The sequence below is a fragment of the Callithrix jacchus genome, chromosome 13, assembly GCF_049354715.1.
Source record: "Callithrix jacchus isolate 240 chromosome 13, calJac240_pri, whole genome shotgun sequence".
Taxonomy (NCBI): Eukaryota; Metazoa; Chordata; class Mammalia; order Primates; family Cebidae; genus Callithrix; species Callithrix jacchus.
The window spans coordinates 98,743,563-98,760,722 of NC_133514.1; the positions used below are offsets into that span (position 1 = coordinate 98,743,563).

A 17,160-nucleotide genomic window follows, 5' to 3' on the forward strand; every position below is an offset into this window, starting at 1 on the left:
CTGTCTCTCACCTGGACTTCTGCAAAAACCTCACAACTGGTGTAGGCCACCCACACTGACTACCCTTTGGGGTCCATGTCCCAGACACAAATCTGATTAGCAGCACACTGCCAAGGCTCCCTGTGGCTCAGTCTTGCAGGATCTGACACCTACCAACCCCCACCAGCCACAGTGGCTGGAATCACACCCTCCCTCTCAGCCAAGCAAACTCCACCCACTTAACTTCCCCTCATCTGTAAAACCTCAGTTCACCTGGGCCGATCTCCCTGGGCAGACATTCCTGCCGCAAACTCTTTTCAAGCCACACACCTCTCAAATGTGGTGACTGACCTTCTTTGGCTGATTATCCATCAATGTCACCTCCTCCATTTAGGCAACACCAGAAACATACCTATCTTGCTCATAGTTTTATTTATGGCAGCCAGCATATTACCTGATACATGGCAGACACTCAGTAATCATCTACATTGTTTTTAAATTGACACACGGTACATATTTTAACAAAATTCAAGTGTGGGGATAAAAAAAGATAAGCATACATATCCTGTGCCCTAAAAGTAAATAAGCATCATCTACATATCCAAAATTCTAATCTCTGCTCAAAAAGGACAAATGGAACATAATTGTCATTGCCTCCCAGACAACCTCTGATACTAAATTTGAGCGTGCATTCCTAACACTAACTTCAAGGTCCAATTTCCATAATCATTCGAATCGATTCTCTTTCCTTTATATTCACATAGAACATGTACACATATACATAGATTTTAGGATTTCTGTTTCAGTTAAGAAATGTGAAGTCTGTACTTGGTTATATCTCAAAAGTATCTTTTGAAAAAGTCTACTTGCATATTCCAACATTTTTTATTTTATGTGTTTTATTTATTTTTTGAGACAGAGTCTTGCTCTGTCACCCATAGTAGAGTGCCGTGGCGCAACCTCAGCTCACTGCAAACTCCGCCTCCTGGGTTCAAGCCATTCTCCTGCCTCAACCTCTGAAGCAGCTGGGATTACAGGCGCCTGCCATCACATCCAGCTAATTTTTGTATATTTAGCAGAGATGGGGTTTCTACTAAATAAATCATGTCGGCCAGGCTGGTCTCAAACTCCGGACTTCAAATGATCCACCAGCCTCAGCTTACCAAAGTGCTGGGATTATAGGCATGAGTCACCCCGCCTGGGCAACATCATTTATTTTATATGAATTATTGTAAAACTTTTATTTAACAACTGAAAAATCATGTCCCAATGCTGTAGTTGAAATTTGTTGTTCTTTGTAGCACCATCACTGTAACTTGTATCTTGATTCTCAAATAAACTTTTACTGAATGAATGAATGGAGTAAATAAATGAATGTACAAATAAGTAAATTAAAAGTAATAATTTCTAATAATTCTATCATTACTCCAGTGAAATACATTCACACTGAAAAAGTAATAACAACATGGCATGCATTCATCCACTTTCACTTTTCTGAAACTTTCAACTTTCTTTAAACAATCAAGCCTTAAACAATTACGGACTATCTCTCACCTTATCCCATTCCACCCAAATCACTAAGGATTAAAGTGTAGAATCCCCTTACAAATGAGACAATACAAATGTGTACCCCATATGGAAGAGAAATAGTTCTAAATGAGCTGGAAAAAAGTAAGATATCAAAAAGTCAGGGGAAAATCAGATGTCAGAAGAAAATTAATCTTGTGGTTAAAAGTAACTAGATTGAAGAACCACAGGGCCCAGAAGAGAACAGAAAAGCATTCAATGGTTTGGGGCATCAGTTGGCGGACGATGGTGTCCAAGAGGGCACATAACAAAGAGCAATTATTCAAACAAGCATTAAAACTGATATCGTTTCATCTTTCTCTTAAAACTTACAAATTGGGTTATGTATGAAATTGTATATTCAACCTGGATGTATTATTACCACTTACTGACCAAAGCTTTGTCTATGTGAGTTTCAGGTTGCTGCATTGCAAAATATTTCCAATATAAACCCTTCACATTTTGAAAAGTGAAGACAAAGGTTAAGGAATTCATAGGTTCTTAACTGAAATATTTTAAATGGGTCTAAATATCTCTGTCATAAATTTCTTTTTTACTCTATAGCAAACAGAGCCATTAATAAATTCTTCCTAAGCCAACATCAATCATCACTTGAAATTTTGGCTTCACTTTGGAAACTGGACACGCATGCTACATGAATTGACTTGCACGTCACAGAGAGAAAGACACCTTAACCTGAACCCAACAATACTTGTGGGAAGGGGCGATAAACACATATACACACACGCATATGTATTTTTCTATTTGTGATGTACTTCTGGTCGGTTTCATTAAAACATGTATCTGGCCATTCCACAATGTTTTTACAAATATTACATTAGTCTTGGCTAAGATCACAGTATCTCTGGAAAAATTTTAAACACATTTCTCGATATATAATATGGCAATGACAACTATCACATTTCCATTCCAGCTTTTGACCAAAAAATACAATACTGTTAATGGTGACACCAGTGATAATAAAAATTATAAAGATGAATTTTTGCAATCTTAAAATACAGCAGTGTTTTTTTTAAATGTGAAAACCCCTCTTGAATTCTACAATTTTGTTTCAACTTTGTTTAGTTTTAAGATACAGCCTTTAAGGTTCTACCACTTCCTCAATATGAAACAGCTACTTACCAGCAAACACTGCAGAAGAATCTAGATTTCCAGAATTTGGCTAAATGAACAGTATTCTCCAAAGCAACTTCATTTGGCTCAAGAAAGTTTCCACTGCTGAGTGATACAATAGGAAAAGTTTTTGGAACTGGGGACACAAAAATTTTGACTTTTGTCCTGACACTACCATTAAAAATATATGCTTTTGAGCCAAGCACAGTGGCTTGTGCCTATAGTCCCAGCACTCTGGGAGGCCAACACAGGCGGATCACAAGGTTTAGAGATCGAGACCATCCTGGACAACATGGTGAAACCCCATCTCTACTAAAAATACAAAAAGATAGCTGGGCATGGTGGCATGCACCTGTAGTCCCAGCTACTTGGGAGGCTGAGGCAAGAGGATCGCTTGAACCCAGGAGGCAGAGGATGCAATAAGCTGAGACCGCACCACTGCACTCCAGGCTGGTGACAGAGCGAGACTCTGTCTCAAAAAAAAACAAAAACAAAAATATATATATGTAATTTTGGATGGAACTGGCTTAAAATCTGTGACACCCCCCAGTGAAACACACACTCAGTCAAGAAAAGAAAAAGTATCCAACACAGGGGTTTTGGCCTGGAAATCATCACATGTGTCTGACCAGAGCTGACTCCAATGCAGAGCCAAGAAGCTTCTCTTTCTGGGAGCTCTCTTTCATCTACCCCTTCCAGTTTCTTTCATCTGTGCTTGGCTCACAGTGATCCTGATATGCATGCTCAGTCTCACTACCTACATGTCAAAATTCTACCATGCCTTCAAGGATTAGAATCAAGTTTTCCACAAACCCTTCGTTATTAATTTCCCCATGCAAGAAATAAGTTTTCATGTCTCTAAACTCCCACATTATTGTGTCTTCTCAATGCTGGATATTAATTACATTTTTACTTTTCTATTTTCTCCTGTTAGAACCAGTTTGTCCAACCCCCAAGGCCAACACAAATTCGTAAACTTTCTTAAAACATTATGAGATTTTTTTTTTTGCAAATTTCTTTTAGCTCATCAGCTATCGTCAGTGTATTTTATGTGTAGCTCAAGACAAACACCCCTGTGTTAGAATATATGTCCTCTGAGAGATGGTCCCTCTTCCATAAAGCCCTCTATGCCCTCTAATTGCTAACATGGAGATATGAGCATAGCAGGTACTAAAAAATATATATTCGATGATCCATCAATCATAATTAGACTAGATAGATAAAAAGCTGGCTAACTAGATGCAAACAACTTCCCATCTCCATTCCCAACATAGTAAAACCCCCGAGGGGACAAACCAAAGCTATGCTACCAGTCTCCAGATAATAATATAAATAAAGATACTTTTCTAACCATTCATTATCAATTTTTACACATCTTAAGTGAATATAAAAGCAATTACTGACACAGTATGCCAATGTGCGTGTTTTTCAAGCCTTGCTCTTCAGCATTTTCCACCCCACATGAAAACCGGATCATCCAGAGTTTCAATCACCTGCATAGATGCTAGGTATTTTTGTACTTTCCTGGTCTTCTAAATACCCTGTACTTAAGTCGTCACATGGGAAATTTGAGATTAAAAACCTTCCATTTGGATGCCTTGCAATTCAGCTAAGCACCCCCCAAAAGAATGTTTAAATGAATGGAAGATGAAAGCAAAGCAGAACATTCTAAGGGGTATCCATAATGGGGCTTTGTCACCACCTTCTCTGTTTTATTGAGCAAGTGGTCTTTTCCCAAGGAGCAGAAAGTTTATATGCCAAACATCAGTCCAGTTTAACTATCTGAAGTTTAAAATGTCAGGGAAAAAAAGTTTGTAATGGAAATGCTGACAGGCCATGAAGTAAAGAGGCACCAGCAGGTGCTGCTGTAACCCAGGGTCATAATTCAATCAAGCTGGATTTTGACGTCATCTGTTACAGAAAAAAGCCAAATGGTTTATGAACAGCACCAGAACCCCCAAGATTAAATTACAGCCCTGATATTTAATCATGGGTCTTACTTTGTTATTTTTAATAACACAATACATTTTAACAGTTATTTGTCAACTGCCTTGGCCAAATTAGAACACGTGATGAAAATCAGGCTGGATTACAACGTTCATCTTTCACAATCTCGATTTTTAATATTTTGTTCAGAAATGGTAGATTATACACATTTTTCCCTTCTTAAGAAATATACAGTTGGTACCATCGAATTGAGTCCAAGCCTTAATTAAAAGCAGCATGAGGTCTTTGACCAGAGGGTCAGGACATGTGTATTTGTGTCCTATTACAGCCAATAACCAACTGCATGATTTGGGCAAAATACTTTTAACCCTCCCGAACCTTGGCTCCTTACCTAAAAAATAATAGAGCATCTCTGAAGTCTCTTGTAAATGTAAATTTCCATAAATTATTTCCTTGAAAAACAATATGTGTCGTTACTTTGGGATTCCCTGAGGATTTGAATGCAAACTTTTTATAGCAGGAAAGTTGATGGATTTTGTAATTCAGTTAAAATTACTCAGATCAAAGAGGAATTCTAGCACATGAGAATTTATAAACTAGCATTTTTAGAGGGAATGTCAGCATCAGCAAGTGAATCAGGTTCTTTAAAAAGTAACTACAAATACTGCCGCACATGTGAAGGGGTGTTTGCAAAACAAATCAATAAAGGCACATCCAACAATGGATTGCAGTTAATAAACTACATATAGTAATTACCACCAATGGCAGTCTAGAAAGTCATTCATTAAACGTTAATTGTCACACAAAAGTACAAAAGTATCCATTTGAACAATCAATCGTGTGGCTGCACCTTTAAATAAAATACTTTCCTACAGCCCTGAAATTCATCCACATAAACTGATTTTAAACACACCTGGGTATTTGATATGCTGATTAACTGGGCCCTTATTTATCTTTGAAATGAAAGTAAACATGACAACCTTTTCAACATTCCACTATTCCTGCAAGACTGATATAAATAAATATATATCTATATCTATATATAACTTATAACAAAGTGTTAATCTTCTCCAAAGATTAAATTATTATTTCTCTTATGTCTCTCTCCTAAGCGGTAAGAGAGATATGGGTCAAAAGTATCCATATAAAACCCATGTATATACCTTATTCTTAGTCAATTGGCTCAGGAATGTACAAAATGGATAGCTCACATATAAGCTAATAAACCTGGTGGTCAGTTGTGAAAATTTTACCTAGAATAATAAGAAACCAGTAACAAAAATAACTGTTTAAAAAAACCTATAACATATTTTACATTTTCTAATATTTAGCACTATCTAATTAACTTGGAAGAACACCTGGCCATATAAAATAGCTCATAAAACAAAACAAAAAAAAAAGGTGGATTTTTCTGTTCCTACTTAGCTTCATTTTCATGCTATGTCTGTATAAAATCTGACTTATTCAACATACATATAGATTCTAAAGGTTTGGCCAAGAACATTTTGGTTGAGACTTGTAAACTGAAGAACATTTCAAAACACACCATGTTTCTTATTAGGCAACTTAAGATCTGTTATCTTGGCTTATGGGAACAGATCTAAATAGCATCATAATACTAAACGTTGAAAATCACAGGCCTGGGGCCACCAGGACTCAACTCTATGACTTGGACGAGGTTGCAAACTTCCAATATAAAATGTAGTTTACCATTAGGAGTAAATGTTTGATCTTTAAAGCTTACAAAATTACTTTGTTTATCATAGCAGATGAAAGCAAAAAGGAATAATTTTAAGCTCAAAACAAAACTGTTTATATGACAGTCTTTACTGCTCCATGATTCTAAGCATTTAAGACAGATTCGAGCAATTAACAGCATAAACTTTCATTACATAGTTCTATTATATATGTTTATGTGACTTGGCTGTTCATCTGTTATTTAAGTGATTTCCTCATTACAATAGTAGGGTAAGGATAATTTGCTGATGCTGTCAAAAATGTTAAGCATTTCAGTTTCAACAGTTCTTGGATCCCCACACTTGTTTAATGCATTTTATTTACTTAAGTCAGTGTCAAATAGAGTACTGCTTCTGCCTTCTGAATTTAGAAAATGTAACATTTTAAGCACATGTCTGCTAACAGACATATCAAACCTTCAAAAGTGCTTATTTTAGTGATGCAGACATAATTTAGAGTATTGTTCTTGAATATTAAGTTTCAAAGATCTAACAATGGACTGCAAAACTTCTTTATAGTTAAAAATAGGAGATCCTTATTTTTTTAGATTTTAATACATCAGGCTTGGTTACTTCAAATTCTAAATTGATTAGCTACATAAAAACAATTGATAATGAAATATTTTCACTGGCATCCATGTAGATTATCAATTCACAACAAAATGAAAGCACAACTTTTTAAATATCCACTATATTTTCTTAGTAAAACTAATAAAGATATGAGAAAAACATTTAGTCACACTGAAATCTGCCGTAAATTAAAAGGTAGCTTATTTAGATACAAAGGCAGGAAAAATAATGAATATGGTTTACGTTACATTAGATATGTTTTTAAAAATGCTATCTACCCTAAAGATCATGGATAGCATTTCATGCCAAGCCTCAATATTACATTGTTTGCCTATATAATCTTGAAAAAATGAGCTGTGTGAAGTGAGAGTGAGAGAGAGAGAGAGAGACTGTGTGTGTGTGTGTGTGTGTGTGTGTGTGTAGAACTCAGGACTCTGAGCTAGATAAACTTAAGGCTAAAACCTAATTTCATTATTGGCTGCCTTAAGATCAAGTTGTTTAACATCGCTCTCAGCTTCCTCAGCTATGAATACAGATAGTAGTAATCCTTACGTCTTACTTGTGTAAGGTTCTTGTGAGGATTTAAAAATAAAACAGGTATAAGGTACACAGCACACCTCTCCAACACACTGAAAAGCAGTATGACATGCTCACCCACACTATTATTTTACCCAACATCATGCAAAACAGTCACAGGGAAGACCAGGTAAAAGAGAATGATCAATAATCCAAAACTCAGCTCCAAACCTAAATTAAGTTCTCAGAAGGCACACGCATATACAGAAGCATTTATACGCACAAATATCATCAGCACACTAATCCTCATGCCCCATTATGCTGCACAAATGACAGAAAGACAGCAGTGAGACCAATGTTATTTCCAATAAAGGATTTGCAGGGCCACAGAAAATTAGCAAATCAAAACTTGTTTTTTGAAATAACAAATAAAAAGCACAGTTTGGAACTCCTTATCTTGGGCTTCAGTTTTCTTTGCCTGTATAATGAAGGCACTGGGCAGCATTTCTAATGGGTTTCTATGCCCAAAATTCTATGATTCTAACATAATGGGTTTAATGCCACTGTACTTTTTTTTTAACCTATTAAATTACTCTGCCCTTTACAAAAAGCCAAAGAACCCTTATGAATTATACCATTTACCAATTTATGGCTGTTTTCTCACACACACACACACACACACACACACACATACACACACACAAATTTAAGTAGCTCTCCTCAACAAATACCTTTAAGGGGAAACCAATCTTTTTTTTCATGCCATCACTATGAACTCAGAATTAATTCAGGACGCTGACCACGTGAATTTTCTGTATTATACACAACTACCCACTGGACTGATTATTTTGCCGCCTCAATGAATTCACTAAATTGGTATATCATTTTTGTCGTCATGTGGATGCCGGTCAGCAAACCTATATAAATTTCAGCAATACTTTCTTCTTCCAGAAGTGACTCACAACAGACATGCTGTGTGTTTTAATGCTGCTCTTAACTGTTCAAACACTCGTTCATGTGACAATCTTTTCACAACACCTGAACACCTCAGTAAAACTAAACAGTTACAGGGAAAAAAAGCTCAACTTTTAAACTAAGGGAGAAAGATGTAGTGTCTGTCGTAGGCTAGCAGTAAATACATGTAACAGATGTGGCCAGACCTGATCTAGTTCCTTAGAATGTATCACTTTAGTGGCCCAACTTGAAAATGACTTTTTAAAAAGATCCCAAAGCTATTATGTTTATCTTTTCCTCCAAGAGTCAAAGGTAACCAAATAAACTGTCCTTTTGCTATATCAGAAAATCAAGCCCATATTCATCAATAAATTATAGACACTTTAAATTATTTTTTATTTTTGGTAACTTAGGCATCCTACTTTTCAATGAGAGTAATCTTCCAATTATCCAGGCACATGGATGCTTTTAGTTTGTTTTAAGATCAATGATATAACGGATATTAAATCTCTTTATTTAAGTTACCATATAGGTTATAACTATTTCTTAAAAATAATTCCAGAGCCCACCAATTTTCCCTGTTAAGGTTATGGAAGCTCTGAACCATCATGGCTGAATTGTTTTAGTGCTTTCTGCTGAACACCTGCAAACATCAAACAAAAACTGCTAGTCCCTTCCTGGGTTGACAAAAGCCTTTCATGTGAAAAACGCTCCCTGGGAATGTCAGGCTGTAGCTCAGGTTACATTCCATTCTCCCTAGCAGCCCCACCATTTCTTAAGGTGGTAGGAAAAACCATGTTTGTGAAATGAAAGATTAAAGGGAATATGGCCATACTTTATTTTTATTCTCACATTGCAAATCACTATGGAGCATCCTATATTAATGGAATCAAAAGCTATTGGGAACTTTAAGCATGAATTATTACCATGCCTCACTTTGAACAACTATGGCTGATTTTTCAAACAGAAACAGTTTACTTATAGTTTAGAGCGTTCTTTCCCAGATCCAAGTTTCAAAGCAACCCATGAAAGGGACATCTGAGTCCACTCAGGACAATGGATATTATCTTGAAGTAAACTTAGAAAATTATTTCTCTCTCCGAAGTTTCCTAGTTGATTCTTCCAATTACAGGGCAAAATGCAGTTTTCACGATTTTAAAACGTGTTAAAAAAGGTTTAACTCTTTTAGGTGGAAATTCAACCCGTTTCCTTAACTAATAGCCCTGTGTTCAAATATATCTTGATAGAGGGAAATTGAGCACTCCAATCTGTACCCTATATATTACAGTCACCAACATACTACTTGAAATGAATACCCTGCATTTTCAATCAGGAAGCCAGAATAAAAGGACCATTACACTTTTTACCCTTACAAGTAAACATCTGGTCCTGAAAACACCACTTATGGTACAACGTAACTTCAAGTTCCACACCTTAAAAATAATCACTGTGTTTGCATTAGAAGTAGTGTAACATGACTTACTAAGAGTGAAGTATCTCTCCATGTTTGCATGCATGAACGTGTATGTGTGCGTGTGTGTTAACTGTCTTAAAAATTGTGTAAGTTTTGATATATGATCACTTAACCAAAATGCATTAATGCACACTCAGCTTATCAAACCTGTACTCTCTATAAACATTTAAACATCACAGCAAGGACTTTATTTAAATGTGAACACAGAAAATGGATCATACAGTTGTCTTTTTAAATATAACACAAACTCATATTTCTAAACACCTTACTTTATTAAATGATATCTAAAGTAATATTCTTATTATAAATACGTTTCCACAACATTGCAAACTCGTTTTTTAGCATTGACTTTAAAAGTAGTCTATCTCTGTGCCTGTCTGACATAACCTACTTTTAGATTTAAACTGAATACACATTTTTTAAGTCATAAAAATTACTGTCAGAGAAACTGTTTTGATATTATTTAACATGAAAAATTAATTTGGCCACAAAAGATACTTGTCCTTACCTTTACGTCAAACATGCATATTAATATTTTCCATCTTAAAAGTTGCACAGAGGACACCATACAGAAATTTAGAAGATATAATACTAATATAAAAACTGTCCTAAGTCCCTAAGTGGAAAACATAACAAGGTCCAGGATAGTAAAACACAAACGTATTGTCAATGATCCTTTTAATCCATGTGTACCAAAAAACTAAAATAAAAATACAAGAGGCACCTCATATTTTTTAAAACAAGTTATAGAGACACAAATTCCCTAAACTTAGGGGGGGCCAGTAGAAGGAGAGGGGACTTATTTGGAAATGAGCAACTTTTAAAAGCCATTAGTTTTATAAAAATATACCAAATACACAAATCACATAGGTGAACAAACTTCTTTCATTGCTATAACACCAAATGAATATTAAGAGATGTGAAATTATATTCATAGTTGACAAGACAATTTCACTGGCATCTCACAGCTAAAAGATGTCAACATTTACCAGTCTGACTTAAGAACACTCCTCAGCCTAATGTACTGTTATATACCATTGCCAGAACTCCTAAAATACTGCAGCTGTTTAACAAGCATAAATGGATTTAAGCCTTGGACTTAAAGGATAGCAGGCAACAATGTAGAACTCTTTCTTATTTAAAATTCATTGGACTAAAAAAAAATACATTTTAAATGAATATTTTCAGTCTGCACTTCTAATAAGAGATATTCAAATAGCCCTGTAATAAACCCCTCCTTAAATGCCAGATAATCACTGTGCAGAGATTCCTTTGTGAATAGTGCTAGCGTTTTTAAGCATCACCCAAAGATTTTTCATTTATAAAACGTAAAAGTTCTTGCAGATTTGCAACTTTAAATACAGCAAAAATTCATTGCACAAGTAAATGATTGGGGAAAAAAACAGCTAAGGCATCAAAAAGGGTATTTTAAATATAAATGAATTCATATTTAGCCTCTCAGATTAGCAAGAGGTTATTTACAGCTATGGTTTACTACATAGCATTCATCTGCAGAATTAAGTGTCCATTTCTTTAAAAGGGTTAATTGTATATAGTACCTAATAACTGATATTATTTACAAGGGATTTCCCTGTTTTATGAATGTTAAGATATTTTCCTCTTATTTTCAAAAAAAAACATTAATTTATTCCCCAAGTTAACACTGGTCTTATCTTCATGTGTTTGATTACAACTATATTAGAAAATTGCTTTTAAATTAAGTGATGGATGTTGAAAGAGTTTCCTTGATTTTAAAAAAAGACCTAATTTTAATTGCACAAGATAACGTTTTGTGCAAGTTATACCACTGATGGGGTAATGCAATAACCATAGGATTATAGGCTAAAATTCAATGACTTTCTCAGAACACTTCAACACAGCCAAAAACACACAACTGAGCAAATAAACAGCTAAGAACATTTCACTTCACACTAAGAAAGAAATTTACATACTTGAGCCAGTAAAATGTCCACTCGCCAAAGAAGTTGGTCCATTTTTCCCACTGCTCACAGGAGGTGAAAACATCTAAAAGAAACAAAGAAATATTACAGTTGAAAAGAAGACATTTGTGCCTTCAGAGTTCCTCAAAGATCTTTCATACTGTTACCAAACAGCCTAGAGTTTATGCTAAGGGTTTATTTAGTAAAATACATCACCATCCAACTTAAAACTAAAAGAAAAACATTACAAATCCCACCCCCCGCCCCCATTAGCACTCTGTTCTTTCTTTTTCCTCAGGTTCATTAGATGGCCAAGCAGTCCTACTACATTTGGAACAAACACAGTCCCCATGATGTTATCAAGATTCAGGTTGGAGGCCAGCAGCCTCTCTAGAAAACACTAGTTTCACCAAAGAGAAGAAAAAAGTTGTCTGTTTTATATTGAAAACCTTGGCCATAAACGTGGCAATGTCCCTTTCCATCCCGTATAGGATTTGCCTGTCATATGTGAACCCAAATAAAAATAAAAGTGCCACCTGCACTAAATTCTCATTTCGTCTCTAACAGGAGAGCAATTTGAAGCAAGACTCTCTCTCTCTCTCTCTCTCTCTCACTCTCACTCTTTCACTCCCTCTCTCTCTCTCCAGCATTTATTTCGACCCTAATTGGTTTCCCTCTTCTTCGACGTATCTAGTGGATAATGCACACCTTCCCTGAGTCAGAGCCTGCAAAAAGCAAAGGAACGAATGGAGAAAGTGCAACAAGCAGAAAGGGGGCTGCAAAGCTGCCTAGGGCTATGTTTCCTGGCAAAACTTCCGAAAGCCATTTCTCCAAAAGAAGGTCTAGAAGAAGAGGAGCAGGAGGAGGCGGAGGAGGAGCAGCAGCAGCAGCAGCAGCAGCAGCAGCAGCAGCAGCAGCATGAAAGAGCCCCACTTGGAAGGCGGTTTGGATTTTATTTGTGTGTTTTGTGGATTCTTTTTATTTTGCTTTACAAATGCATCTTACACCAAACTCATCTGGCATTAAAAATGAATTCATTCCCCTGACATGTCTGGGACTTGGTTTAGGAAAGGGAAGCAAAGGGATGGAGAAGGACCAAGGACAGCCGTAAAACTCCACAAGTGTGTTAAGTTCCGCTTTGTGCTGATCTCACGACTACGAAATTTACCAAAACAGTCCAAAAGGTTCTAAAGAATGTATGTTCAGCATATCCATACTACTTTTAAGAATCCTAGGAAAAGATACAACTAGGAGGTAAGATGTAACTAACAGGTCCTACTAATCCAAAGCATCATCAGCTTAAAACTTTAAAGAGACAACTGGGTCTCCTATTTTCTATTTTCCATTTCCAAAAACCATAAATAAAACGAAAAGTAGTGTGCAAAGTATCAATACTCTCAATGTTCAGACACGGCCAAGTTTTAGGGGTGGTTTACTTTTAGGGGTGTCTACTTTTGCTTTCCACTGGGGTGAGATTCCATTATTTGGAATTCAGTGGGTAAGGAATTCAAGGCCAGTAAGAAAACTAAAAAAAAAAAAAAAAAAAAAAAAAGCAGCCTGAATCTTCCATCACACCCCAAAATTATAGTTAAAAACTTATCAAAAAGACCTTTATATTTGCCAAGGATTCAGCCAGTTAAAAATTATTCCTGTCCTTTAGATTACTACTAGTCTCTAGCTGAAGTGTTTGGGTTTTTGTTTTGTTTTTTTCACAGCTGTTGTTAGTTTCCACCGTTCTTTCTTACCGCACTGAAATCCAGTAAATCACTCAGCTCTTTGTCCGTCCCTAAGGCAGCCATTCGCTGTTGGTGATGCATTTTAGCAAAATCACACAAACCTAGAAACATGGAAATAACCGCAATCAGAAAATCCAGTCCCAATCCTTGGAGAAAACACAATCGGATTTTTGGAGACTGGGGGGTTGGGGGTGGGAACGTGGGGGCGGGTGGGATTAAGGTGGAAAGGAGGAAGGGATGGGAGACTTCTTGTTGGGTTGGGTTTGGTTTTGTTTTTTTAAGATGGAATAGGCAGCAATAGCAAAAAAGAAAAAAAAAGGAGAAAAAGCAATATTGTATTTCCAAAGAGACGATCAAACTGGTAACATCCACTATAAAACCAAATCCGGGAAAGAAAAAAAAAAGCCGCTCTTCAGCGCATCATTTTATGCAACAGGAGGTAGAGCGAGAAATGAATGGATCACAGAGAAAAGAGAAACTACTGAGAACGATCCGGTCTCAACTTTCCCCCCACCCTGCACCCCACCCCCCTCGCACACTCACACTCGCACACGCACACACACTCGCACACACCACTCCCCTCCGCTTTTCAAAGTAGCTATCAAGAAATTAAAGACGAGCGTCTCCGGAGTGAAAACACGTCCAAAGGGGGAGGGGTGGGGTGACGAAGGGGGGAGCAGAGTGGAGGGTCGGGTCCCGTAATTGTCCAGCACCCTAATTTGTGAAAGAAAGGGGTTATAAAAATTAAAGTCAGGCCCCTGGCAAAGTCCTCGGGCCCTCCGAGGGGGCACTGCGGGGAGGGGCGGGGGGGCTGCTGGCGGCGAGGGGGAGGGAAGCGGCGGGAGGGGAAGGGGTGTCTCTTCTGGGAGCGCCGGGCGCCGGGAGCCCGCGGCGCGGGAGGCGCGGAGCCGCGTGCGGGGCCGCAGAGCCCGAGCCCCGCGCCGCCGGGCGCCTCCGCCCCGCCGAGCCCCGCCGGCGCCGGTACCTACCGCCCGCGCGCGAGAAGGGGCTCTCCGTGCACCGCCGGCGCCGACGCGGCGTTCATGTCTAACCGCCGCCGCCACCGCCGCCGCCGCCTGCTCCTGCGCCCGCTCCCGCGCCTGCTGCCTCCCCGCCGCCGCCGCCGCCGCCACTACAGATCCGCAGACACACAGCCAAGATCCCTGACTCTTAACACCAACTCTCTTCTCCGGGGAGGGGAGGGGACGGAGGGAAGGGGGGAGGGGGAAACACGCCGAGGCGCACGGAATTGCAAGTTCAGCAAAGAAATAGGTGGGGGGGCTCCGGCGGGGAGACGCGGCTCGCTCCGGGTCGGGCTGGCTGGGATGCATCCCCCCTCGCACCCACCCCGAGGAGAAAAAAAAAATCTCAACACCTCCCCCGCCTCGCCAAAAAATACAAACGAAAATTCATCGAGCACCTCATTTTTCCTCAGATCGTCAGTTACAATCTGAAGCCTGAACAGTTCAGTTTTTGCCCGTTGCATCCCTCGGAGGCACTTTGAAATTTATTCGAGTTTACATCCCCTTACTTCTTTCTTTCTCTTACTCGCGTTCCCTCTCACTCACACATCCACACACGGCAAAGCAAGTTTATACTAGGCTGCAAATACACGTGATGCAAAAAGACTTTGCCAAGAGGAACAATATTTTTCTTTTTCGCCTGTAAATCAAGCCATATTTTGCTGGGGAGATTTTCGTTTCGGTAGTTTTGCGTTGGGGGCGAAATCTGAATTGCATACTTTCTTTGCTCTCCCTTTTAAGTCACAGAATAGTATAGCTGCAAACTTCGAAAAAAAAAAAAAAGGCAATTTTGGGGGGTGGATGTTGTTTTGTTTTTGCACTTGAGTTCCCAGGCACGCTAAGTCCCTGTTCGCCAGCACTGTAAGTTTTTAATTCAACATTTACCATTATAGGCCCTGCATGCTCTTAAAACATACTTTTTCACATCACTTTTTAAAATAAAAATTAGGCTCCACAATTCTCTCGTTTCGTAATAACAAGCGTGCTTTAACCAGATATGCAACATACGCTATTTTAACGTGTGTTTAAAAAACACACACACACATTCTACAAACCCTGGTATTGCTAGATGTGCGAGTACATACACAAAATGCATGCACACACGTTTTCCCATTGGCAATTATTTAATAGGTTGTTCCTTTTGTTTTAATAAAACATCGGGATCGACATTTTGAAAATTAAATTCAATTACAAACAGTTTACTCTGACGGCAAATTGAAACGTTACCTTAAATGGCCACAAATATTCTCACAATATTCCAAGGAAAGAGACTTTTAAAAGAGAGACAAAAAATCTTCTGCAAGTACTTAGTATCTCACATGTGTATCCCCAAAAAGTATTTTAACTGGTACTCAGTCCTGCTCCAGGGATATCCACAGATAACAAGATTATGCACCTGGCTGTGGTTTTTGCATTTTCCACCATAAAACTGCAACAAAATTCCCTCCCACAAGAGAGAAATCATTAAAAAAAAAAAAATCCAACAACTTTTCTTATTGTTTATAAAAAAAAAATCAACAGGATAGTTATAATTTTTCCTCAAACAAATCTTGGTGGTGGTTTTTTTTCTTCTCCTCTCATAAAGTCTTAAACTTGTTCCAAGTTTAGAGGTGTCTCATCATCATCATCCTCCTCATCATCATCATCACCATTGACTCCCCCGTGGAGTCACATTGATAATAATAGGTTTCCCTGAAAGATACATTGTAATCCATTCACATCCGGGAACTGCGGGCTTATAAAGAGAAGGAGCTGCGGCCGCGGCTGCTCCTCCAGACAATGACTGGGAAGGGGCGGGGCGGGAGCTGGGCGACCATAGAGTAGTAAACAGAGCGCCTAGAGAGGCGCCCAAGATGGCGGCGCGCGGCGACCACGCCTCCTCCGGGAGCGGAGGCGGGTGGCCGGGCTCGAGTGGGCGTCGCGCGTGGGGCAGCACTGCGGGAGTTCCCGAGGCTGAGGTGGTTCGCAGGCCCCGTTTGCCTGCGCTCTTTTTGGTGTTTCCACTTCTTGGCCGTCCTTGCTTTTTGACACAAAAGTGTAGTTTTGGCATAAATTTACGAATTAAACTCCACAGACTTCCGCAGGAAAGTGAGGTCCACCCTGGTCTCCCTGAGAAAGGCTCGTGGAAGACCGGGCCGGCCTCTCTCTCAGCAAGCCCGACCCTTAGCTTTCGCACTTTGTGGAGCCGGATTTCTCAGGGAGCCTTGGGTGACACGGGAAAAGGCCTCTGAGTAAAGTTGGTCCTAGGCTGGAAGAACCTATCTCCCCACCCTATCTTTTTATAAGTCCCTGGAAGTGTGAAAACTAAGTCCAGAAGATCTTCGCTTGGAGAAGACCTTCATTTATTGCTTTGTAGACTCAAATGTAGTTTGTACCATAAGCCATGACTGGCTCAACTTCCATTTCTGGTCAAGCAGTTATCTTCTCTAGCCTATTTTCTGGTCTGTGAAAAGCAAGTACCAATGCCCGCTTTACGAATTTTGTAGTGGATACAGATAAAGATGAAGCCAGCACGAAAGAAATAATTCCTTTCCATATCTTAATTTGTTGCTAAATTAATTGATACCTCTAACGTAGCCAATGGAA

General features: G+C 38.7%; 1 protein-coding gene across 42 annotated transcripts in view; it reads right to left on the reverse strand.

Annotated features, from left to right (window-relative positions):
- TCF4 (transcription factor 4) overlaps positions 1–16,320 on the reverse strand; it is a 367,193-nt gene extending 350,873 nt beyond the window's left edge. For 8 of the 42 annotated variants that reach the window (XM_035271185.3, XM_035271176.3, XM_035271179.3 and 5 more), the window contains exons 1-2: positions 15,802–16,320; positions 11,829–11,901 (exon numbers count right to left, since the gene is read on the reverse strand). In XM_035271185.3, coding sequence (XP_035127076.1) covers positions 11,829–11,901 — 73 coding nt within the window. In that variant the 5' untranslated portion in view covers positions 15,802–16,320. Of the gene's footprint in view, positions 1–11,828; positions 11,902–12,352; positions 12,435–12,524; positions 12,746–13,561; positions 13,654–14,541; positions 14,697–14,972; positions 15,121–15,801 lie in introns of those variants that run through there. The other 34 variants (XM_035271154.3, XM_035271150.3, XM_035271152.3 and 31 more) reach the window with 6 other exon arrangements.
- Between the last annotated feature and the right edge of the window lie 840 nt (positions 16,321–17,160).